At 40.2% G+C, this 25,436-nt stretch overlaps 1 protein-coding gene across 2 annotated transcripts in view; it reads left to right on the top strand.

Moving 5' to 3' along the window:
* The window catches only part of LOC129770110 (uncharacterized), a 161,800-nt gene that overhangs the window by 125,237 nt on the left and 11,127 nt on the right, over positions 1-25,436 (top strand). For both annotated transcript variants that reach the window (XM_055772757.1, XM_055772749.1), the window contains exon 4: positions 21,980-22,967. In XM_055772757.1, the coding sequence (XP_055628732.1) occupies positions 22,092-22,967 (876 nt within the window). In that variant the 5' untranslated portion in view covers positions 21,980-22,091. The remainder of the gene's footprint in view (positions 1-21,979; positions 22,968-25,436) is intronic.

The raw sequence follows: 25,436 nt of genomic DNA, 5'->3' as shown, positions 1-25,436 counted from the left end.
ACACCATCCGCTTTCGGAATGCCCCTCTCACGATGCTCTCGTCGGATCTCGGATCGCAACATAATTCATCCCGCCTCGTGTCGATCGAGGCATTCCTCTGAACCGGTTCGATCGATGTTTTTTGCTTGGTCCCTTCTACGTTGGATGGGAGTGAGGAACTCGCACCTCTAACGTAACCGCGAGTGCGCGAAACCTATAGATGTCACGAGTTTGATCTCCTAATATTTGCCGACCCCGATCGAGGTGAAGAGAGGTGGGCAAAAAAAAAGGTCGTAATGCGCGGCGTTTTTTTTTCGCGAACGATCAGTCGCAGCGGGTTTCACTTTACGCAATGGAATTGTGTCTTGTTCGGAGTGTTTTGCCCTCGGGGATTTGGGAAAATTTGGGCGAAAGTTGTTAATAAAAGTTACGAGAGAGAGACAGAGAGAGGAGAATGGACCCTTCTGGGTACGTTTTGATTAATTGTACGCTTTCGGGAAGTCATTTGCGAGGGGAAGTACGGTAACGATACGATGTGAGCGTTGTTGTGTTAAAGTGTTTCAAATCAATGATGTTTCGTTGCCGCACCAAAACATATTACTTCCTTCAATAAAGACTTGTAACATACCCATTCATTCCGAGCCGAGCTTTGTGTAAGTTTCAGAAGACATGTATTTATGGGTACCTTTAAGCTCTATTACCTAACCGTGTTTATTACAAGAGTTAGAAGAAAAAACGCTGTCTATGGGGTAGACCAGAGAACGACGCAAGACACGCACAATGTGATTTGCGCGTTTTTTTTTTTGTTTAGAAACATCGGGCAAACATCATCGGGCAGAGTTGCTTCATCTTTACTTCACGCATCGCTGACAGCTAACGGAGAGGTTCACCCAATGTACCCAATGCGATTCGCAAATTGACAAGAAGATGACCGATGATTAGCGTGTAAAATGTTAATGCCATGCGTGTGTGTAAGTCAACGATTCCGAAATGGCAAGATGGCCTAGAAAATTTGAAAGTAATGTCTAATTTGCAACGATCGACCGGGTATGTCACAAAAGCAAATTACAGATACTGCAAATCATCAGCGAAAACAAAAAAAAAGCCCATCTGCATGCGTCTACTGTCATAAGTTTATCTTATGATAGTTGATTGATAAGTTTTGAAATATCAGATATGCAATCATGGTCACAATATGAGGTTAGTGTAGTGGATTGAAATTGAACACATAAACAATTTGAATTAAACGAATACAAACAAAAAAATGCTGAATGTCACGAATTGGAAATATATATGTAAACAAAGATTTTAAAATTAATACTTTTATGAAGCTATCATATTTGAGAGCCTATCGTTCGTGTTCAGACACGAACGGAAATCGGTGAGCATAAGCAACGTTGCCAATGTTCCAGTTTAAACTGGATTCTTCTTTCCTTCCTTCCTTTTTTGAATCCTAAAAGCAATTTATTTGAATGTTATCAAGTTTTATTCAGATTTATTTATGTGCTTTAGTTTTAACCATTCTTTGTAAAGTAAATTCACAATGCTCCGTCTGCTTTCACATCTCTTGACAAATATTATTTATTTTCGAAAATACATACACAACTCAGTTCTATCTTTCTCTTGGTTACACTTCCGAACTAAATACGGTTAGCGCGCAGTGCGTGTAGTGAAAATATACTGGTTTTCCGGGTGGGTTTTGTGAGGTGTACACAGGGCTTAACCTCATCATTATCCTTCCCCCTCACACGATTGTCACACGATGTACTCGGGAACAAGACGGGTCTATGGTACTAGGTGAGGCCGTTTCGTCACTAAGTTGGTTAGGGGAGCGGTATATGAAAACAGTACGGAGGAAAGCAGAAGGGGATTTTTTTCCTTGAAATGTGAAAGAGACAGACTGATCACGAGCGAGCTTGGGCACAAGCGTATTGTGTTTTGTTTACAAACAAAACACAGTAGACTTCCAAGATGGCTGAAGAGTGGTTTTAGCAAGTTGGCCCACCTTAGGATATACTTCTACGCGCCTTGCTCGGGAACACAGCTTGACGCACAGCATTCTGGCGGAATATAAGGCCGAGGTGACACTGGATCGGAGTACGCACGAAAACTTGATTGTGCGATAACTGTCAAAGAGAAACAAACAATTTTGTTCGATAGAAGCTGGCGAATTCGAACGAAGCAGGTGGGAAGCAATGTAACCACACCAATACAATTCTATGTTGTTGTTTACTATATCGCCAAATTTTTATCTTGTTTAACAGCCTACAGCAATGTGTTACACTGTCTTTGATTTTATGTAAATACCAGATGTTCTAGGTCCTCCAAAACATTCTGAATTTCAGACCAATTGATCTACAATTTCATCCACGACTGGTGCTATGTTCATAGCAAGAACACTTATCCAAAATAGTTCATAGGGCCCGCATACTATGTTGACTTTGAGTTTATGTAAACATCAAAGGATAGAAAGCCTCCAATTCATTCTATAGTTCAGAAGATCATAGAATCAATGAGCTCCATTGGTTTTAATTGATATGAATATAAAACCCAAGTAACCTTGCTTCCGTTTACATCAATTTGATATTAGTTTCTCATGGTCGCTCAATGGGTTTTTAGTTCTAAATAGTATTAACATTACGCATACGCTAAACTCTCCTACTTGACGCATGGTTCACATAGACGCATAGCATAGTATAAAAAGAGACAATATGTTCGCATATAATTCATATGTACCATAGTGGCTATTTTACAAGTATGTAATTATCGAAATCGCTTATTTTTTTCAAAAATACTTTCTCGAACAGAAGGAAATATTTATGGATACATCATTTTAATCTTGCTACCAAAATTTGGTTTGGACAAGCATGATATAAAAAAAATTAAAATACCAAAGAAAAATGATATGTTTCGGCTCCCATTCGATTTCCACATGACCCTATTGACATGACTCTAGATAAAGGAGTATGGGCCAACGATTCCTCCGGAACACACACAGCACCGAACAGTACATTTTTCGGGATGCATCGGCAACTCTCGTATTTGTCAAATCAGCTCCTCAGCATTGGCATAATGATGATGGTGTTTTGAATCATAGAGCCTTTGAACTTTCTCAGTCCATTCGCCCCTAGCCTTGAAAAAGACCAATTTGAACAACTTAAACTAAACTCTCGATCTTGAGAAAGACAATTTGGAAAGCCACGCTACTGCTGTCTTCTGATCACTAGCTGGATGACTGATCGAATCGCGAATGACATCAATATAGTAGTAGTAGTGTTGAATTCCAGAAACCTTAAACCTTTTTCGGGTCATTCACCTCTGGCTGCGAAAAACGCCGATTATGGAAACTAAACTAACTCACGATGAAAAGGCCTCGAAGATCGTTGCCTGGTTGAATCGTGAATTGCATCGTTTCCTTGCTGATCCAAAATATCTCTCATTGAAATGTCAGCCTAATTATAACAAATGATGGAAAAAAACTAACAAAGTATTAGGATCTTCCTTTCTAGGAACTTCGTTAATGGATTTAAGAACCCAATCTTGGCTGACAAACATTTTAGTGGTTATCAAGAAGACATACAAGATCTGTTGAAAAAATATTGCGACTTTTGAATTTCTACAGGTTACGTATATTCGATCTTCGATTTTTTTGTGACGAGTGTTTTGTATCTTTTTCGATTTTTGCCTATTCCAATGCAGAATCGCAAACAGAATCCAACAGCTTCTTAGCAATGATCCAGTGCTATCGAGCAACTCAAATCATTTGACATGGTGATAAAAATACTTCGATCGTTAATACCGGAAATGCGCACAGGAGACAATTACAGGCGGTACATAAATGTGTCATTTGTCGGTCGTAATAACTGCTGCGAATAATATAAAACTTGAAAATTTACAACCCAACGTCCAACAACCGACCGGTTGACACCATTTGATGGCGGTTCCGTGATGAAGATAGCTTATGTAATAGCAACATTTGTTTGGTGAAACAACGTTATAAATTCTCAGGACCAGACAAACGGAGGTCCATTAAAGGCTGGAAACGAAACAATCCGGACACATTAAAAGCCTTTAAGATATTTTTCGGGTAATCTCATTTTAAAATTAACCAAATTTCAACGAGTAAGGCTAAGAGTGTATAAGATCACAGCAGGCATTGGTTGTCAGGGTGAGTTCATTTGTTTAAATGATGCCATTTCGTGTGCTGGAGAGTCAAATGCGCAAATAATGAGCTGTTTTAAAAGCTTAAAAATGGTTTGTATGTATGCGAGCAGACATCTCATTCTGCTTTCTTTTCTCATTTCATTTGGGATTGTGCCAAAAAAAAGTCCATACGACGTCAATGGGAATCGAATCAAGGCCGGCTGAAATGCAAAGCTATTTCACACGACCACGCTATCAATATAGCTGCCAGTGCTGTTACATTGAAGCGTGATAATATTCCACCTCATCATGAAATGAAGTTGGACAGTGTTTTCTAAGAGGATAAAGAAGAACATGAACGAGAATATATCTTTCTCTGTCTGGGCCGTGTATTTGTCAAACTGTGCTGCCGGGAAGTTTTCGTTCGAATTCCTGGGCAGGTGTTTTACATTTCGATTGACGAGAAGAATGTCCTGGAAGAATGTTAAATTAAGAAGAAGTTGAAATTCTCCAGAAAGCATTTGGGCAGGCAAGTAATCTGCAGTTGTGGAATGAAAGGTGAAACTTTCGTTCCTTCTGGGATAATGAACCTCCAAGTTACTACGTGTCTACGGCTACTGCCTTCACTGGAGCAGCACGAGGTGGATTTCCTATTCTGGCTGGAAATAATAGTAGCATTTAGATTGAAATGACTGTATCATCGGAAGCATTGAATAATTTGTTTGAACGATCTTCTTGAGGATGCTTCAATGTTTCTCTTTCAAAAAACGAAAGTCAATGTGTTAGGTAATCTTCATCCAGCAGTTCGATGAAAATATGATCTATCAAAAAATTGCTCTCATTTCGCTCAAATCTCGTATATTTCACAATTAGCTTGATCTAAAAGTCACCCTTTTTTGCCGATGTTACCGAAATTTTACTAAAAAATTCGTTACTTTTGAATCGCTGTATACTAGTGAACTTCCTCAGTTATCAATGGCATTCTCTCATTTATTTATTAATGTACGTCAACTTTTTATCACTGCGAAAAGTCAACTTTTATCACTTAAAAAGGCGAGAAAATGGATGCACGTCCGCTATGCAATTGATCGTAAGCTCACTCTCAGAATCCTCCATTGACAATTCGTTATACGTTATACAGACACTGTTGAGAGAGAAATTATTGCAATTTTATCTCCGCCCTACGGCAACTTCCTTATACGGTCTGAGCGTAAAACCTGAATTTACAATTTCTATTAACCAATTTTGCTCCAACCCGCGAGCGGTCAACATCTCGTTGGCGGTTCAATGTTTTGTTGAGGAGGGTGGAATAATGGTGATGATGGCACAAACCGCTACCGTTATAACTATTACACCAAGGAGAAAAATAACGCTTACGATTCTCACTCATTATTCTTGCGCAAATCGTATTTTTCTTGTGAGGGAAAGAATGAACCATTACTCAAACATCTTGACCTGATTCTACAAAATCACGGCTCATTCCACACCAGGTGTATGGCACGATCTCGCTATCTCACTCTACCTATCGTCACCGCCTTTCTCACTACCACTCTGCTGTAAAAGTTCATTATCAACATCACGATATGTCAGATGGTGGTGAATTGGTGATTCGCGATGACAGTGGCATGGTGTCGACTTCAAATTTGGGTCAAAATTTGGGTCCCAAACTCGTTAGTGTAATCTCAATCAGATTAGAAGACACGAAGGCGGTTTTTAAATTCTGAAATTTGAACGAAAATTTTCACATTATGTTATTTAATTACTTGAAACACGTATTTCTGACTTTCATTCAACCATATGGCTATACTATTCCAACATTGTTACTGATTTTTTTCACTATAATATAAAGTTGTCTTCATAAACAAATTTCATATGAAACTTTTTCCCCACCTGCAAACAAAAATGTATTTAATTTAAATAGAATACTAATTTGATATTAGCTTTTCAATCTTCATTCATAATTTTAATTTTGAAAACGTCCATGCCGACTGAAAGTCCGTCGACGCGGATCGCTGTTTTAAAGAAAACAAAAACTTTTGTCGTTTGAGATGTTGGCACCAAAAACATGGCGAGTGCCATACAGCTGTTCCACACCACTAAAACTCTCCACAAAAACTGATTGAATGATATAATTTCATAGTCCTTCATCAGAAATGCGGTGAGGTGTCGAGACCAATGAGACACTAGCTTTTTATATGATTCTTGAAACTGTTTTTTCGCAAACGGATCAAACTCCTTCAGCAGATGATTCCGAGTGTTGCGATCGGGAATGGCAGATGAAATTGCCAACATACAGCATTGGCTGACGAAGTTTGCAGTCGCAGTTGCAAGTCTATGTAATCTTTAGAAATTTCTGTGAATGTACGTGCACATCTTGCGCTTTTGATGGCAATTCCGCTTGAACCACTCATTTGCGTTGCCATTTCGGAGTAACTTCAGAAATAACTGAGCAAACCACACACTTTTCAGGATATTGAAAATGAACAGTCACAACATTGCCGACAATTCGATTGGCAATGAATAAATGCGAATGAACATAGTGTCGTATTCCTCTGCCAATATTTTCTTTTCTTGTTTCACTTGTTACTGTACCAAAGATAGAATACTGAATGACGTGAGAGAACAACATCCTTCGCGGTACGCATTCAAATTCGCTCTCTCTTTTTTTTTTTGTCGGATTATTTCTCTCTTTTGCATGCATCACTCTTTTGCATGCCAGCACACGCGACAACTTGTGTTTGTCAATCGCATAAGATTTTGCGTTTCTCTACACTGTCATTTATATTTATATATTTTGTAGTGTTATTTCATCCATACTTCTAATCATCCCAACAAAAAACCGAAAAAATTTGAAATGAAATTGTCGAATCTAATTATTGAAAATCATAGATTTTAAACAGGTTCATCATATTTCCCACACATAGTAGTACTTTTTTTTTTGACGTTGAATGAATGACACCAGTATCGACAAGCGAAATGTACGCATTACACTCATAGAAATCTATGTGCAATATTAATAAGCTTAGGGGCTGTCCACATACCACGTGGACAACTTTAGGGGGAGTAGGGGTTACGGAAATGTCCACGTTTGTCCACGGTGAGGGGGGAGGGGGTATAGACAATATCCACGTGGACACGTTGAATGAATATTTTGAAAAAAAAAACTGCCTACATCTGTGTTCAACAAATATATGAAAATTTCTGTATTCTGCGTTTTCAATAAATTCATTAGTATTTATCGACAAAAAGGATTGAGCTGTCTGATAGTGCTGAACATCTATATTTTTCATATAGTTCAACTTCTTTGCTGAAATGTATATTATGAGATTGTATTTTGGAGTGTATCTTTGAGACAAGCGGAATGAACCATAACCAGCTATCCCCAAAACTGGTCTTCACCCGGAGAAAGGCATCTTTGAGATTCGAACGGAATTCTGCATTATGCATTATAAATTCAAGCAAGTTCAAGTTTATTGACGTGGGACTACGTCTAACCGGAGTATATGGGGGGTAAAATGAAAACCTAAACACTGAACATGCAGGATAAAATGAAAGATTCCGAATGCTTATAATGCGAACATTTCTTACCGGATCAGAAAGATGTTGGCATCAATTGATAGGGAATATTTCTACGCTTCTATCGTACTTAAGAAAATGTTATTTTTCATTAGTTGAACAATTGAATAACTGTAAAATGTTAAACGTTATCTAAACGCCCTAACTGCCTCATTTTGATTGGCCCGATCTACGGTTTCCCTAACACAGCCATCAAAACCAAGCAGCCTTGGGAAAATCGGCATCGCAAATACATGAAAGTATGTTCCCTAACACAGACTTCAAAACCAAGCAGCGTTGGAGAGATCGGCATTGCAAATACATGAAGGTCGGGGGTATTTTTGTTCCGACTGAAATGTATTTCCCTAACACAGACTTCAAATCCAAGGAGCGTGGGGAAATTGGCATTCCAAATACATGTAAGTCGGGGACATTTTTGTTCCGACTGAAATGTGTTTCCCTAACACAGACTACCAATCCATGGAGCGTGGGGAAATCGGCATTGCAAATACATGAATGTCGGGGGTATTTTTGTTCCAACTGAAATGTATTTCCCCAACACCGACTTTAGAACCAAGGTGTCTGAGAAAGTCGGGGGCATTTTTGTACCGACTGAAATGTGTTTGCATAACACAGACTTCAAAACCAAGATGTCTGGGGAAATCGGCTCAGCAAATAAATGCAAACTGCGGGTACTTTTGTACTCGCTTGCCTTTGTGCAAACTAGAATATGTTTCCTTTAATACGGTCTTCCGGGGGTACTTCTACACTTGCATGGTTTTTTGCACTCCTAAAAGTGTTTTCCTAACACGGATTACAAAAGTGGGTACGAACACTACGCTTTGGCCCGGCTATTCAAGATTGCATTGAAGGATATGCCTTCATATCCTCTGCTCACTGAATTCCTACGCATACCATTTGATGATTGGGCAAGATGTTGATAATCTATTGCTGCGATGACGCCTGTTGATTAAACAATATGCGTTCGACGTACATGTCAAAATCGAAACTGAGTGCCTGAAGTTCATCAAATCAAGCAAATTCGCGGTTCGAGAAATATGTACACTTGAGAGATGCAAACTTCAGAAGGAAACGTGAAATAAAATAATCGTTTGATAATTCTTCCGTTCACATGTTTTGTCCTAGGCGTCATACCAAACGTAAAAGGACTGTCATTAAATTTACTTGTAACGAATGCATGAATAGATCTTATATGGAATAATACAATCTTTTTACTCACATGGCAAATATATTGAATTCAATTGAATTCGGGAATTGTTCTATTCAATCAAAAATTTAATCAATACAAACAAATGATTGCTACGCTAAGATAGTCCCACGTCAACCTTGCGGTTATATCATAGATATAACCCACCCATTTTTTTATAAACTTAAATGTTATAAAGGAATGATAATGCTGATGATGATGGTCCCGCCTCCTTCCCCTACAGAGGTTTGAGCAAGACGAGTTATCTAAAAGATAATTTATTTTTTTTTCAACATTGAAATCAGTTTAGCAAACATGAAAAACGAACTGATTTTATTTACAGATATAAGTACAAAAAATTGCAATGTCCAAAAAAGCCAAGACTCAGTCATGTCCGCCACAGAGCCGATACGGTCCCGACGAGGCCCTTGCAGCCAAGTGGTCCACCAGAGCACAAGTCCAACCACCAGCCTTGTTTTAGATTGACTGTGAATACCCTCATTCAGAGAAATCGAGAAAATTTCCTTTACGAAAAATTCCTAGACCGGCACTTAAAAAACTTTCAATTTAATATCCTTTATATCTGTGTCTCGCGCGCGACGCTCAAGCTTTTGTAGACTACTTTAATTTTTTTAAACTAATACAACTATAAGAACGACAAAATAAAAATAAAAATAGTCCATCATCACCAAGATCATGACAGACATAATAGAGATCAATACAAATTTAAAAAAAGATGATTTAAAAAAAATTAAATAATCTACATAATATAATCCGTTCAAAAAAAAAACTTCGTCAGATTCATTGAAAATATTGAAAACAAACTGCAAAAAATTGTCCACATTAAATTATCCGTTCGTATAAAACTTCGTCAGTAAAGATCTGTTAAATGAGAAGTAACATCTGGTTCTAAAGTTATGAAACACCGATACTTTGTTTTTTTTTTTTTGAAGTATTACAAAACAATGAAGGTTACCAAGTTTGTTTTATAAACGAAAATAGTCATTGTATACCATTTTATCATTTGGACCGATATCTTTCGCATCTCTAAAGCTAAGAAAAATGAGTGGTTCTATAGTTATGAAACGAAGTTTGTTTTTCCCCTACAAATTGGCAAAAATATTTCGAATAACCCTACATATCCCAGAACTTACGAAGTTGTACAGAAAAATCATTGGTAGATTTTTGTAGTGCAGATTGATGATTAGATGAAGATAGTTTTTTTTTAGAAAAATGAAGTGAACAGTATCAACTACTAGGGACAAATAATTTTGAGCGTTTATTAGATTATGAAACTATATTTGAATTTTATTATTCTATTCAAGCGCGTTCAAAAAAAAACAAAACCGCCAGTGTTTCATAACTATAGAACCAGATGGAAAAGTCAGGAGTAGAACGAAGTATTTCGGAATCATTTGTTGCTGTGTTTGTGTCAAAACCACCGCGATTATTGGGTAATTGAGCACTAGTTAACGAAATCCGGATGGTCTTCAGGGACTAGGGACTTCCCAGATCAAAACCCCTTTGAGAACTTCGATGAATAATCTTATGAAGAGTAACGGGTGTTAATTAAAAAATGAGATTTTTTTCAATCAAATATAAAAAAAAATATTTTTTTTCAGCGATTTCAGTATTTTTTATTAATAACATAATGTATTTTCTTCAAAAAAATGTCAGTGAATGTTTGAGTAAGGGCCGTCGTCTGCTGTTCGACGCAACTTTGTCGCGATGCTCTCACAAGAACGTTGTACGGCACTTACGTCCATTTTTCGGATACAATTCCGGATTCTTGTAGTCAGATACTTCGTGTCCTTGGCCCTCCAATTGTTTTTATACACTAGGGCACTGAGTGCGCCAAAGAAATCCTCTATTGGGCGGCACTGGGACAAGTTTGTTGGGTTACGATCTTTCGGCACGAACGGTATCTTTTTCTCCTCAAGATACGCCAGCGTCTTCTTGGCGTAATGGGAAGACGCCTTATCCGGCCAGAAGACGCGCTTCCCATCCGCGTGATGCTCGTTCAGGAACGGCAGCAGGATTTTATCGAGGTACTCACCCGATAGATGTGTTGGTTGATTGTCAGACCGCTCGGCTTAAACCAAAGCTTTGAAATGCCCCGGTCGGAAATGGCGATGTACAACATAACCTTTTTTTCAAACTTGTGCTTGAACTTGTATTTCACTTCAGGCGGTGTGGATGACTTGTCGCTGGAGTAGTAATTATCATTTCCTGGAATATGCGTTTTGGACAGCGGAAAATAGCTTTCGTCGTCCAGATCGAAAGACGTCCCGCGGTATTTTTTGGTCATCCACCGACACTGTGATTTAACCGTCTCAATCTGCTCCTCCGTGTACTCGGGCGACCTCGTCTTCTTCCTGCCGACGATTCCTTCCATCTTGAGGGTCCGATGGATCAATACGTGGGAGCAGCCATATTTCCGACCGGCGTCACGCAGGCTGGTTGCGTCCTTGTTGTCAAACAGCTTCTTTAACGATGTCTTCCTCTGCTTCGTCATTATCGTCACCGGACGACCACTTCCGACCTTCCGCTCTACGTTCAGGGAACCCAGGATACGATATACCGTACTGACAGGTACTTTTCCTTCTTTAAAATGTGTCACCGTGAACTTTTTTCCTTGCTGGAAATGCGTTTCGTAGAACCGTACAATGCGTTTGCGGAGCACGTGCTGTTTCGACGCCATCTTTGCTTTGACTAAATTCAAACTAGCAAAACCAAACACGCCTACTGTTTCTAGGGAGCCCAAAGAGCAATTTTCTTGGAGAAAGAAAATTTTACGCTCTTTATTTGAGTTACTGAAAGGTATTGAAAAAATTCTCATTTATTTAACATCCGTTAGATGTAGCTAAAAATCAATATCATTATTAGAACGGACATTGAACTGAAATGAGTTACGGATTAGAAACTGGTTGTAATTCAGGCAAAATCGATTCAAATTTTGGAAAGGAGTGATAGTTTTCTATCTGGTTCGTTAGTTATGAATCACCTTAATTTTTTGTTTTTTTTTAATTTTTAGCGCCTGTACAAAACAATAAAGTTCAAATTGCCTGTTATTATGTTATTATATCCTACACTTTATACTCCATTTCAGTCGGAAGCTTAAAGAACATTCCAGTTTAAAAACGGAAACAGCTCAACCAGCTTACGTTGATTTATGACAGAAAATGTCCGAGACTGATTCACTAGTGATGTTTCTAACTAAACAGTGATACAAATAACTTCACGGGCAATGTTAGGCAATAAACCAAAAATTAATTGCAAACCGCTATTACTAATGAAGCTAATACTTTTATCAAGTAAAAACAGAGAATAGAAAATAAAAACGTATTTAAAATAGAATTTATACGCAACACAATTTTTTCCCCGAATTTTGTTTCCAAGAAGAGAAGAAATGTCCACGCGGACAACAGAGGGAGGGGTATAGAAAATGTCCATGCTTGTCCACGGAGGGGGAGGGGGTGTCTAAAATCACGCTTTTTCTGTCCACGGGGTATGTGGACAGCCCTTTAATAAGCTTAATACTTCCAAGCCCTGAAAAGAATATCCATTAACCCTTTCATTACGGCAGTGTGCTCCGCCGAAGTGCTACCCCTGTACGGAGCACTGCGCCGTAAGGCGGCTCGCACACCGCAGCAATAAGCAACTAGCAAACTGCAGTACACAATATGCAACAGGAAACATATTTTGTTGTTCTTCGCATACCAGAGCAATAAAAACCCCTGACATTATGCAAACAATCGCCTTAATGTACGAAACTTGTCAAAATATGAGCGATAAGTTGCTATTCAACCGACACGCCGTGTTGCTAGCGACATGTGTTGCTCTGTAAGGCGGCTCGCACACCGGAGCAATGAGCAACTAGCAACTGTCAACATGCAATAAGCAATATTATCACCAATGGATTTTTCCATTTAATCTTTGTTGATCTCGCACACCGACGCAATACGATATCGCTGTCGCCTTTACAGAGCAACACATGTCGCTAGCAACACGGCGTGTCGGTTGAATAGCAACTTATCGCTCATATTTTGACAAGTTTCGTACATTAAGGCGATTGTTTGCATAATGTCAGGGGTTTTTATTGCTCTGGTATGCGAAGAACAACAAAATATGTTTCCTGTTGCATATTGTGTACTGCAGTTTGCTAGTTGCTTATTGCTGCGGTGTGCGAGCCGCCTAAAGGCGACAGCGATATCGTATTGCGTCGGTGTGCGAGATCAACAAAGATTAAATGGAAAAATCCATTGGTGATAATATTGCTTATTGCATGTTGACAGTTGCTAGTTGCTCATTGCTCCGGTGTGCGAGCCGCCTAAAGTATGCACATCGCGCTGGTGTGATCGAAGAGCAGTATGAATTTCATGTCGTCTAAAGACGACGCTCGTACACACAGCTCGTCGCGCGGATGTCGTCTATAGACGACACTCGTACACACAGGACGTCTCGCGGATGTCGTCTATAGACGACGCTCGTAACGAAAGGGTTAATCAGTACCAATTGGAAGATCTTCTACTCAAGAAGAACCAACAAGTTTGAAGCCCTATAGCCGAGACTTATTTCCGGCAACTGTGAGTGCGTTCCCCAATGCAAACAATTGTCTTCCACTATTTGATGAACACTGTCATCTCCAAGTAGGCCATAAATCATGCCAACTCACCGGCGCCGCGGCACACAATTGCCCGTGCAACAAGGCCACCCTCGAAAAATGGCGGCAGCGCAGAAACAGAACCGCTCCACAATGGCTTGTCATCACGACTATCACATTCGGCGCGTTATTTTGCGTACATATACCATTGTTTCAAGGCAGCGGTGGTAGCAATCGTCGTTTTGTTTCTAGGTCGACATGTTTTTTTTTCGTTGTTTTTTTCTTTTCATATTTGTCTCGAGATTGTCATATCACGATCAACGTGTGAGAGGTTTTGGGGTGCCATCTGCCCTGCTTTCCCGATGATAACAACGTTTGATGAGGTTGGTGTGCCACTGTCAAGTCTCATTTTGTTTTTCGTTCACTCTGCCGCAACGATTTCGGCGAAAGGCAGAGCAGCTTTTGAGGATTATTTTGTTTGATATTGAGAAAACCACCATTGTTTCATCTTAGCTCGGTGCCTTTCTATTTCTTGTTTTGTTTCAAGGAGACAACAGCAAAAAGCTTTTGTGTGTTTGATTTTTTGCGAAGAAGCATGCGATGGAAATACAGGTGTTTACATCTCACATCGCTTTCTTCCGATATCGTGTTTTGTTTGAGGTTATGTATATGCCCTACGACAAGAGGGGACAGATGGTATAGTGCCACTTACTGCCACACGGGTGCTGTATTTGATCTCAACAGGGAAAAACGTGAGACACAATTGTTTCGCCAACCGCCAAACCGGTTCTCGAAGCCGAAGCGTGGGAGTATTTTGCATAAAACGCAAACTAGCCGCTTCCAAAAGTGCAATGGTGCGGAGCTCACCCAACCAGCCCAACGTGGGGTCGATTTGTGGAAGCGGGAAAGCGCCAACAATGAAGAATTAGATTAAATCAGGTGGACTGAGGAGAAAACAAAAAGATACATAAAGTTTGTTGTGTCGCACGAGTAGGACCAACAATGGTGTTCACGCTTCCTAACTGTGACAGCACTTTGCCGGTGCCTACTTGATTTGAGACATGTCAAGGGGTATGACATCTGAATCGAATTATGAACTTTACGAACAATGCATAAATGTCCCCACAAAACGTGGTCAGACAGGGGCGTGACACTTGAACAATTCAATCCATTCGGGGTGATCGTATCTGGTTCTCGCGGAGGAGCTTAGATCAGCCCCCGATTCTCCATCACAAAACCCCATACGGTACGGCTCAAGTAAACTGAACGCTGTCATGCGAAACCCAATAAATGGAGAACTGTAAACAAACAATGCGCACTCATTTTCGCGAACGAGGGTCAACAAAAAACTTCACTCTCATACTGTAATCAAATTATATGCTAAATTTGGTCCCCATCATGGGGGCGAGCTTTGCCATGATCCCCACCTGAAAAGCTAAGCTTTTGAGGATTAGAACTCGGCCAATGGCGGTTTTCATTTCTTCTCGCCGCTGCGTAATTTATTCATTTCCACCAATCTCTCAACGTGACCGTGACGATTCGCTTCGAAGGAAGTGAAGAGTTGTTAATGAGCAATATCTTTTTTTTTTTGAGCGTGTGTTTATTATTCTCTCTTGCCGGGGTTGGTTTGCTGATTTTTAGGGAGATAACGGTGTTATCGTAGGTTTGGTTGAAAGAGGTTTATAACATAAAATCTCCCGTTCGCCGGAGTGAACCTGAAGCGTAACAGAGCGGGGAAAATTGACTGGACCGAATCATCAAATCAACAAACTCACAACTTGGCGGTTAACTTTTCCGAGGTGATTTTTTACGATCGTATTTAGATTGACATTTGAAACACATATGGGTGAGAGTTTTCTTTACTCGCCGGATTCCGGATTTCTTGCAATGCCTCTCATCTAATCGCAAAGCCCCGCGATTTAAAACAGGATAGCTTTGGGCAAAATAAAGACACAATTTCACTCAACGTCAATACGTCTAATGTCAATAGAACGAAACACAATGTCATATATGCCAGCTACGTTAAGAAATATCATCGTCGATGCCCAGCAAGATTTATAGGAATAAAAGCTAGAAAGGTCCGTGCCTAGAAGCACGGACGGAAGCTTGACGTAGGACTTTCATTATCGGGGACATTTGCTTTTGAATTATGTTTTTGTAACTGTACAGAAACCTATTAATTTAACTCATTCAATACTCCAAATGATGGCCCTGGAAAAGTCATTTATTTTGTGAGCTGAACTAAACTTCAAACGGTTTAAAAGTGGAAGAGTGATACGAGTAGTAAACGTGATTGTCTAATTTGGCTGCGTGGGATGAGAATCCATTATCTTTCAGCGCATTCTTAAAGTGATGTTTAAATAGATAGCTTGTCTCAAAATATTTTTTTTATTTGAATTCTTTGGAACACTCACGTTTCCCTACAAAGAACTCTCCATTGATTGATCTTCTAATAGGTCCTTTCAATTTCCTTCTATTATAATGAGGGGCTTAGAATGAAAGGGGTGTAAGTGATTTGATCGATTTCTCTACACCGTTTCTCTCTTTTGGTCATAATTTAGCTGTAAATACATTCCCAGCTGTATTTAACAGTGTGGAAGATAGGTCAAAACCTCATCTTTCGGATTCTATAGCTAACTTAAATTGGAACGTTTTTACAGTTGAGTGATTAACTAAATAAAAAGTTGATGAAGAGAAATCGATCAAGTCACTTACACCCCTTGCATTCTGAGCACCTCATATTTAATTTGAGTTCTACCAAAACACGTCATCATAATATAAATTTATTTTAGACACTATTTTCGCACAAGATTCTTGTTTCACTTGCAAATAACTTGTTTCTCCGTTACATGGAATACATGTTTGATGCAGAAAAGTGAATTTTCATTCGTAATTTCATTTTCAAAGCACGTTATTCCACCCGAGAATCTATTGCCATTTAGCTCCACACTAACGGGCCACGAAGATAATTGCACAAACACGAAATCCATTTGGATTAACAATGATGTCCAAATGAAGTGAATTCCCCGAAATTTTCAACCTTCCTTCAGAATTTTCCGAAAAAGTTTGGTTTTCAGTTTTAGCGTAGTATCCTGAAGCTTCATTGAACTGTTGAAGACGTTTGGGCATACTATCGACCAAGTTCTGGAGGTACTGAGGATCGATTTCGTTCCACGCTTCCGGAGAGTCTCTTTGTTCTGTTGCTGTCACGATTCCCTGAATTCGCACCAGATTTCCAACACCTGCTCAGGAAAAGCATCCCCACACCATTACATTGCCTCTTCCGTGCTGTAGACTGTAGCCTGCAAATGACGTTCCTGCAATCCTTCATTATCCTTCCGTCGAACTCTTTCGCGCCGTTTCTTGTTGGAAAGCACAAATTTCGATTCGTCAGTCCAAAGTACTTTTTTCCAAAAGTCTTTGGATTGGTTAACAAATCGTGGCGATATCGCCAACGAGAGGTTTTGTTGAATGACTTTAACTGGGTTCCCGGAATAAATCGCCACAGAAAACGACTGCAACAGAAACCACCGCTTATAAAATGTGTAGTAGGCTATAAATATTGTGGCGCGGTATTGTATTTCAAAACAAGAATTAACCGGGCAAACGTATCGCCCCAGGCAAACGTAACGCCCCGGGCAGACGTATACCGTCCGACGCTCGCTAGAGCTCGGTCGGACATTGCTAAAGGATCGTATCCTATGTTTCAAACTAACCGGGCAATCAGTGGATCCCAGGTTTGCGTGCGAGACACCGCCGCTTCCGACGGCGGGTCGGCGGTGGACTCGGATTGCGTCATCTTGGCGGCATGGGCCGCCTCGATTCCTTATCCTCGCCAAATGGGGACTTCGTCCCCATTACATTGTCCTCAGAATAAATTTCGAAAAACGAGAACAAGAGAATAAATTTATAATAGAAATGTGAGGCACATGATGTTTTTCCCGCGCCAAATATTTCTAGCCTACTACACTTTTTCTAAGCGGTTGTTTCTGTTGCAGTTGTTTACTGTGGCGATTTATTCCGGTCACCCTTTAACTGATACTTTTAGAGATTTCTTCACTTCCCGGATGTTTCGTTGATTCGTCCTCCGACGACGGCCTCTTCCGTATCTCCCAGCTAGCGAACCGCAAGCTTTGTGCTTGTGCACAATTTCACGGACTGCTCCCTGGTTTATTCCGAACTTCTCTACAATCTTCAGCTGTGGAATCTGTTGCAAATGATCCTGAACAACAAGATTTCGGACTTGTATGCTGATTTTCTTTCCGCCCATTTTGATTTTGTTGAAAATTCTTTGTGTAGACAACAACAATCGAATTTTATGTGCCAACGTAAACAACACTTTGTTTATATTGCGTCAACTAAATCACTGAAAGGTTGTAAAAAACATCGCACAGCCCTAACCGTCATAACATGTGGAAACAAGGGGTTACTCAAATGTTTTAAATTATTTTAATATTATTTTTCGGGAGTGGGCTTTTATTTTTTGTCATCGCATATTTGCACACTTTAAAGAAGTCACGTAAGGAAGTAAACAAAATCTAACAAAAACGGCATTAAATTATCTTTCGTAGTGTTTTTTCATCGCCATACAAATTAATTCATTGTTATGCATCCATCAACCAAGTTATTGGGTTTATTGATGCTCTTGCATCATTTGATGCTAATGTTTCCGGCTGATCATGAGATTATATTTGAAAAACAATAAAAAGCCCTTCAAATTGCGTTGCACCGTTTGTGTAACTTCGCTTTCGTCAGTTCAAAATCACTAATGACATTAATCGCAACCAAAGTGAACCACATACGGTACGTTCACGGCGCAATCGAGATAAATTTCGTTAAATAATCCTCCCTAGTGCACCAAGCATCCATTCAACCCATTGAATCTCTCAATTACGTTACGTGCTGAATTCCACCCAAACTAGTTTTCGCGAAGGCTTCCACAGCAAGTTCGATTTCCTTTCCTATTTCATCTACGGCCCAGAGCACACAAAAAACACACAACGAAACAAGCCAGTCACGACCCCACCAGCCGCTATCTGACAGCCACAGTAACTTAACAAATTCCACACCAGAAATCGCCCAATCGCACTTCTTCCCCAATGTCATGGGAACGGACGGACCTGCCGAGTAAATTGCCCTGTCAAAATTGTGAATGCCACATTCTTGAAGCGCAGTCTATTGGCGAATGAAAAAAGCTTACACACGAGCGAGCGGGCAAGCGAACGCAGTTAAGCCAAATGGTGGTGTTTTTGTTTTTTGTTCTGTCTCTCTCTAAACAGAGTTCAAATGGCATCATCACGCGGAAACGCAAGAACCAGCGCGTGTTGCACCCATCGTGTCGTCGCTTACTTAGATCCTGGTAAACCTCCATAACGTACCTGAAACGGAGCCAGAGTCGGAGTCGGAGGAGCTCATAAATCGGCGGTTGGAAGTAGGCCAGCCACGCCCCGCTCGACTGTGCCAGAATGGAATGTTCTCGCTTGAACGGATTCGTTGCGAGTGCCGCTGCATGGGCAGAAAGAACTTCCCTGGAAGTCTTATTTGAACTATGAATATTTATGACTATTTCGGATCATTAGGGGGTTGATGAGATACCAATTAGATTGTTGTTTACTACACTCGATGTATGGTTTAATGGCAATCCAAGCTACTTTATGGTTTTCAACTAATTTGAATCGAAATGAGACGAAACCCTGTTGATATTAGTTTGTTCAAATATCGAACTTAGACATGTATGAGAGACTTCACGGTTGAAAACTAAAAAATATTTTACATTGTTTTGAAATTTTAGGTCCACAACGCACTTCCCGCTGTTTGTCAGTAGATGATTTCAGCAGCAAGTAATGGTCGATTTCAATTTATCCAAAAACGTAATAAATCAAGGAACACTTCGAATGGGAAGTCGTCCTCAGTCCTCAGTGGTCAGTCATCAATCCTCAGTCCTCAGTCTTCAATCCTCAGTCCTCAGTCCTCAGTCTTCAGTCCTCAGTCCTCAGTCCTCAGTCCTCAGTCCTCAGTCCTCAGTCCTCAGTCCTCAGTCTTCAATCCTCAGTCCTCAGTCCTCAGTCCTCAGTCTTCAGTCCTCAGTCCTCAGTCCTCAGTCCTCAGTCCTCAGTCCTCAGTCCTCAGTCCTCAGTCCTCAGTCCTCAGTCCTCAGTCCTCAGTCCTCAGTCCTCAGTCCTCAGTCCTCAGTCCTCAGTCCTCAGTCCTCAGTCCTCAGTCCTCAGTCCTCAGTCCTCAGTCCTCAGTCCTCAGTCCTCAGTCCTCAGTCCTCAGTCCTCAGTCTTCAGTCCTCAGTCCTCATTCCTCAGTCCTTAGTCCTCAGTCCTCAGTCCTCAGTCCTCAGTCCTCAGTCCTCAGTCCTCAGTCCTCAGTCCTCAGTCCTCTGTCCTCTGTCCTCTGTCCTCTGTCCTCAGTCCTCAGTTCTCAGTTCTCAGTCCTCAGTCCTCAGACCTCAGTCCCCAGTCTTCAGTCAACAATCCTCATTCCTCAGTCCTCAGTCCTAAATCCTCAGTTCTCAGTCATCAGTCCTCAGTCCTCAACCCTTAGTTCTTAGTCATCAGTCCAATCCGTATTTCTCATTTCTGATTTCAGATTCTTCATTCTCATTTCAGTTGTACACTACGCCTTCCTTATTTTCCCATGTTCTCATTTTTTTTCTCATTCTGTTATTTTCTCATTCTCTCATTCGTTCATTTTATTATTTTCAGATTTTTCTTATTTTGTTATTTTCCCATTTTCTTATTTTCTCACTTGCTCATTTTTTTTGCATATTAATTTTTTTATTTTTTATATTTTTCCATTTTTTTCATTTTCTCAATTTTTTCATTTCGTCGTTTTCTTAATTTCTCATTCCCTAATTTTGTCATTTACTCTTTTACTCATTTTTCTGATCAATAATTTTCTCGTTCTCGCCATTGCCACATTATCCTATTTTCTCATTATCCTATTCATTCATTTCCTATTTTACTCATTTTTCCAGTTTGTCATTTTCTAATATTTTTTTTTCATTTTCTTTTTTCCTTATTTTCATATTTCCACATTTTCTCTTATCCTCATTTTCACATTTCCGCCTTTCCATTTTCTCATTTACCCGTTTTCTTATTTAATTTTTTTCATTTCCTCAATTCCTCATTTCTTATTTTCTCATTTTCGTATTTTCTCATTTTATCATTCTCTCATCTTCTTATTATCCCATGTTCTTATTTTCTCATTTCCGCCCTTTTTAATTTCATTATTTTCTCGGTTCCTAATTTTCTCATTCTCATTTTCTCAACTTCTTATTTCATTTCTCATCTTTTCATTTCCTTATATCTTATTTTCTCATTTTTTATTTTCTATTTTTCTTATTTTTACTCGCTTATTTTTACTTTCTTATTTTAACGTTTCTTATTTTTACTCTGTGTCATTCAATAATGATTTTTTTTTAAATTTTTGATTTTTTCATTTGTTTCAATTTTCGTTTTCTCAATTTTATCATCCCATCGTGTTTCTTTTTCCTTTTTTCCTTATTTCTTGATTTTCTCATTTGCTCATTTACTATTTGCTTATTATCTATTTTTCAGATTTTTTTGTTTTATTGTTTGTCTCATTGTCACATTAGCTCTCTTTTCCTCGTTTCCTCATTTAACACTTTCTCGTTTTCCAATTTTTTTAATTATTTGCTTATTTACTCTACACATTCACTCATTTCCTTATTCATTCATTTACTCATACTTATTTATTCATTTACTCATTTACTCATTCACTCATTCACTCATTCACTCGTTTACTCATTTACTCATTTACTTATTTACTCATTTACTCAATTGCCCATTAACTCACTCACCCATTTACTCATTTATTTATTTGCTCATTTGCTAATTTACTCATTTACTCGTTTACTCATTTACTCATTTACTCATTTACTCTTTTACTCATTTACTCATTTATTCATTTACTCATTTACTCATTTACTCATTTACCCATTTACTCATTTACTCATTTACTCATTTACTCATTTACTCATTTACTCATTTACTCATTTATTCATTTACTCATTTACTCATTCACTCATTTACTCATTCACTCATTTGGTCGTTTTCCCATTTACTCATTTACTCATTTACCCATTTACTCATTCACTCATTTACTCATTTTCTCATTTCCTTACTTGCTCATCTTTAATTTGTTTTCATTTTCGCATTTCTTCATTTTTTTCTTCTTTAGTTTTCTTTTTTTCTCATTTTCTCATTCCTCATCACCATTTTTTCAATCCTTCATCTTATTATTTTCACATTTTCACTTACTTTTTCTTATTTTTCCATATCCACATTCTCACATTTTCTCATTTTTTATATTTTCAATTTATTTTCTGTGTCATTTTTACATTTCCCTTTTTTTCATTTCCACTTTATTACTTCATATAACATTTATTAGACCTAAAACAGAAGCATCAACATTTGCATATTATTACGCGCTTTTAATTCCACCTTTTTCTTCATTTCTTTCAGACGCAATGAGGTGACGGGAGCGGCCACAGTTTTCCATCCGAAAAAACCGATTCACATTCCACAACGCCTCACTCAACAAAGAATAAGCAGGTTCCTGAACGAACGAGCAAAAATGGGTAACTCTGGAAGTATGAACGGGTTGCCCGGATACGATGAAGCCTACCATCCTACCACCGGTTACCACCACCATCATCACCACCAGCAACAGCAGCACCAGCACCAATACCAACGCTACCACGAGTTGATGCGATCTGGTCACCACGGAGCTCCCCCAGGATGGCTGGAGTCCTACCAGCGGGATCTCCGTAACGGTTCGGGCGGAGCCCATCGAACCTTCGACAATCGACACACGCACGATTCCGGTCACCGGGAGTCAACGAGCAGCGGACCGAGCTTACCACCTCCGATGAAGGTTCTACCGGACATTCCCGGTCGGGTTGCGAAACTTCGCCCGACAAACAATGGTAACATCCTGCACGCGGGAGGAACCATCAGCAAAAACAATAATCTGCAGAGATCCAAGAGCATCTCGTCGCCCACATACCAGCAACATCAGCAGCAGCAACAGCATCACAGCTTCGACGAGGAAGAGGAGAGCGGTGTGATGAATTCACTTCCACCGCAGATGATGATGACACGGTCCCGCACCCAGATCAACATGATGTCCCCGGGAAGGCGCGACTTCGATGACTCTTCGCCTAGAGGGAACGCAAGTCCGCGCAGATCCCGGGGACACGCCTCCAACCAGAGAAAACCGGGCTACGAACCGGGTTCGCTCAACAACAACAAGAAACACTTCGGATCGGAACCCGATCTACGAATTTCGATCAGCAGCAACGAAGCGCACGAAGACTCGAGTGGCGGTGGTGGTGGTGGTGGTAGCGGTGGCGCAGGATCATCGGGACAGCGGAATACCAAACCGGTCCAGTCGAAGATCATCAAAAACAAAAACAAGAAGAAGGCCCCGGTGCCTCCGCCCCTGGAAAAAGTATGTATCATGTAGCTGTGTAAAGACCGTACTTGAGAAAAATGCAACTGACAAAAATGATCACTAAAAATTATTTCAAGCCGGATATTTTTGAAACTCTCAGGGAATGAATCAACATATATCAGCTATGGTTTTGCAAAGTTGGTTTATTGATGGTTGGTTGGTGCAATAAGAGAATTTAATGTTCCTGCCAAATAATAATTGAGGGGCTCAGAATGCAAGGGATGTAAGTGACTTGATCGATTTCTCTTCATTTTGGAGAGCACTTCGTCGGACGGTTTCTTCACTGTACGGAATCCACTTTGGACAAATGGTCTGGTTGGTTGCTGCCGCTGCTTGGATTTGCGGTTCTCTGAGAATTGTGGTACACGTGCAACTACGTTTCCGAACTGCTTCCTGTTAACAAAGTTCATGACGCAGACAACTGGTTCTGATAGAACGTGTTGAAATAAGGGATTTTCAGTAAGTTCGGAGTCTGTGAGTTTATTCTGGACATCTGACTTTGGCCACTGGTCCTCGTCGGATTCATCGCCGCACGAACATACGTGAAAAGTGTAGTGAAACATATTCGGTGTCTCTTCTTTACACAATCCTCCGCAAACAGTCCACCCTTGTCGGGTATTTATCGCGATCGGTTGACCCAATTCCTCTTCACGGCTCTCCAGTGTATGTCATAGCTGAACATGTTTCATTCCAATTAGAATTCGTGGACGTGTATCTCTATATGACTGGTATTGGCAATCCTTTGAGGTGAGGATACAATAGATCTAGCTCATCGAGATTCAATGTTTGACGCGGCAATATTAACTCGTGAAGTTTTATGATACAAGAATTCTTCTCATGGCGTTGAGTACCTCCGGTCCAACGAAGGCAGAGTGGACTGGAGATCCCATCTAGTTTCACCTCATCGCCCAGTTCTTGATCGAGCAGCATCAACGCAGATCCTTCGTCCAAAAACGCAAATGTATGTATCTATTTTCCAGAACCTGACAACACTACCGGGAGATACCGAAACAGCACAGAACTCGATGTTGTCTGATGTGTTTTGCAATCATGTCCGGACGTACCGGCTTGAGCCAACTCTCGGCTTCCATTTTGAGTTTGAGTCTTCTCTTTCTGATCGTTATCTAGTAGCTCGTGATGTCTGTATGTGCATCCGACTTTGCCGCATAGTTTAGCCTTACAGTTGCCTCTGTATTGATGAAGGCACATGCGACAAATCGCCCATCTGGAGTCTCTGGGAAAGCCTAGAAATCGTTCATACTTGTCTAAGGATTTGCAATTCCCCTTGCACTCTGAGCACATCTCCTCAACAGCTGCTAGTGTGGAATCGCTTACCGTCTTAAGTGATGTGGTCGGTTGTCTCAGAGTGCACATTGAAATAACCATCTCCCTTCTTATTTCGTCGAGCATCGTTGCGTCCAGGTTCTGCTTCTAGCGATATAGTAGGCAATATCACAGCGCTTGCCGCTTCTGCTAGATTATAGATCCATTTACTGAAGGTGGTTAGGTTGACCTTTGAAAACGACTTCCGATGTTGTGCCCAGTTGAGCTTGATGGTCGGTGATAGTTTGTCGACAAGCTGATGGAACAAATCCACGTTGTGGTTATACTCCTCCAAACCGCATGATTCAACGGTAGCACGCTCACCGCGAAATCCACTAACGTTTCTAGATAGTTTTCCCTAATCGCTGGAAATGTGCTCATCTTCTTGATTAGAGAATGCACAATGACTTCTGGTTGACTATACAACATTCTCAGTGTGCCTAAAACACCTCGAACATTTCCAGGATGCATTAGCTTGCACTTGACAGCCTCGTAGGTTTCCCCCCTACAAACTTCTCTGCAACCGAACCAAGATCTCTTCTTTCAAAAATCCACACATAGCTGTAGTGCTATTGAGCATGGATAAGAAGATCGGCCATTCTTCCAGATTGCCGGAAGTTCCTTGGAACAGGTTGCCGTGTTGCGATCTGAGAACTTGAAAGGCGAAATCCGGATTGAATTTGCATTGATCGGAGCAGAGTATTCGGTCTGAAGTGACCTGACTGCCCATGTACTGAATCCTGAGTGTTGGGTTGTGATACAGGAATTCGTCTGGAAGGCAATATATTTTCAAATTGAAAATTATTTGTTACTTGTTGTTCACGTAAAAGTTTTTCTTGATGCAGCAGCTCATCACGATCGTTCTGTTGGTATCGTCGAAATTCTGCTTCTCAACGCAGCTGTTGTTGACGTTGCTGCATTAAGTGTTCTTGTTCCTTTTCCATTTCCAAAGCATGTTGTTGACCAGATGAATACTTATCGGTTTTAAACTGCGCATGGCTGGCAGTTTCGACCCATTCTTCTACCCGACATCAAGAAATGACGGAACCAGAACTCCGGTTAGATCCTTTGTCACTAACCAAGTTTTCCAAAATTGGGTACTTCTTGGCAATGAATTATTTTTGTTTCTCCGCAGCTACTCGC

The sequence above is a fragment of the Toxorhynchites rutilus genome, chromosome 1 (assembly GCF_029784135.1).
Source record: "Toxorhynchites rutilus septentrionalis strain SRP chromosome 1, ASM2978413v1, whole genome shotgun sequence".
Classification (NCBI taxonomy): domain Eukaryota; kingdom Metazoa; phylum Arthropoda; class Insecta; order Diptera; family Culicidae; genus Toxorhynchites; species Toxorhynchites rutilus.
Note: the sequence above shows the minus strand (reverse complement) of the source record. Positions and strands in the feature narration are given on the sequence as shown.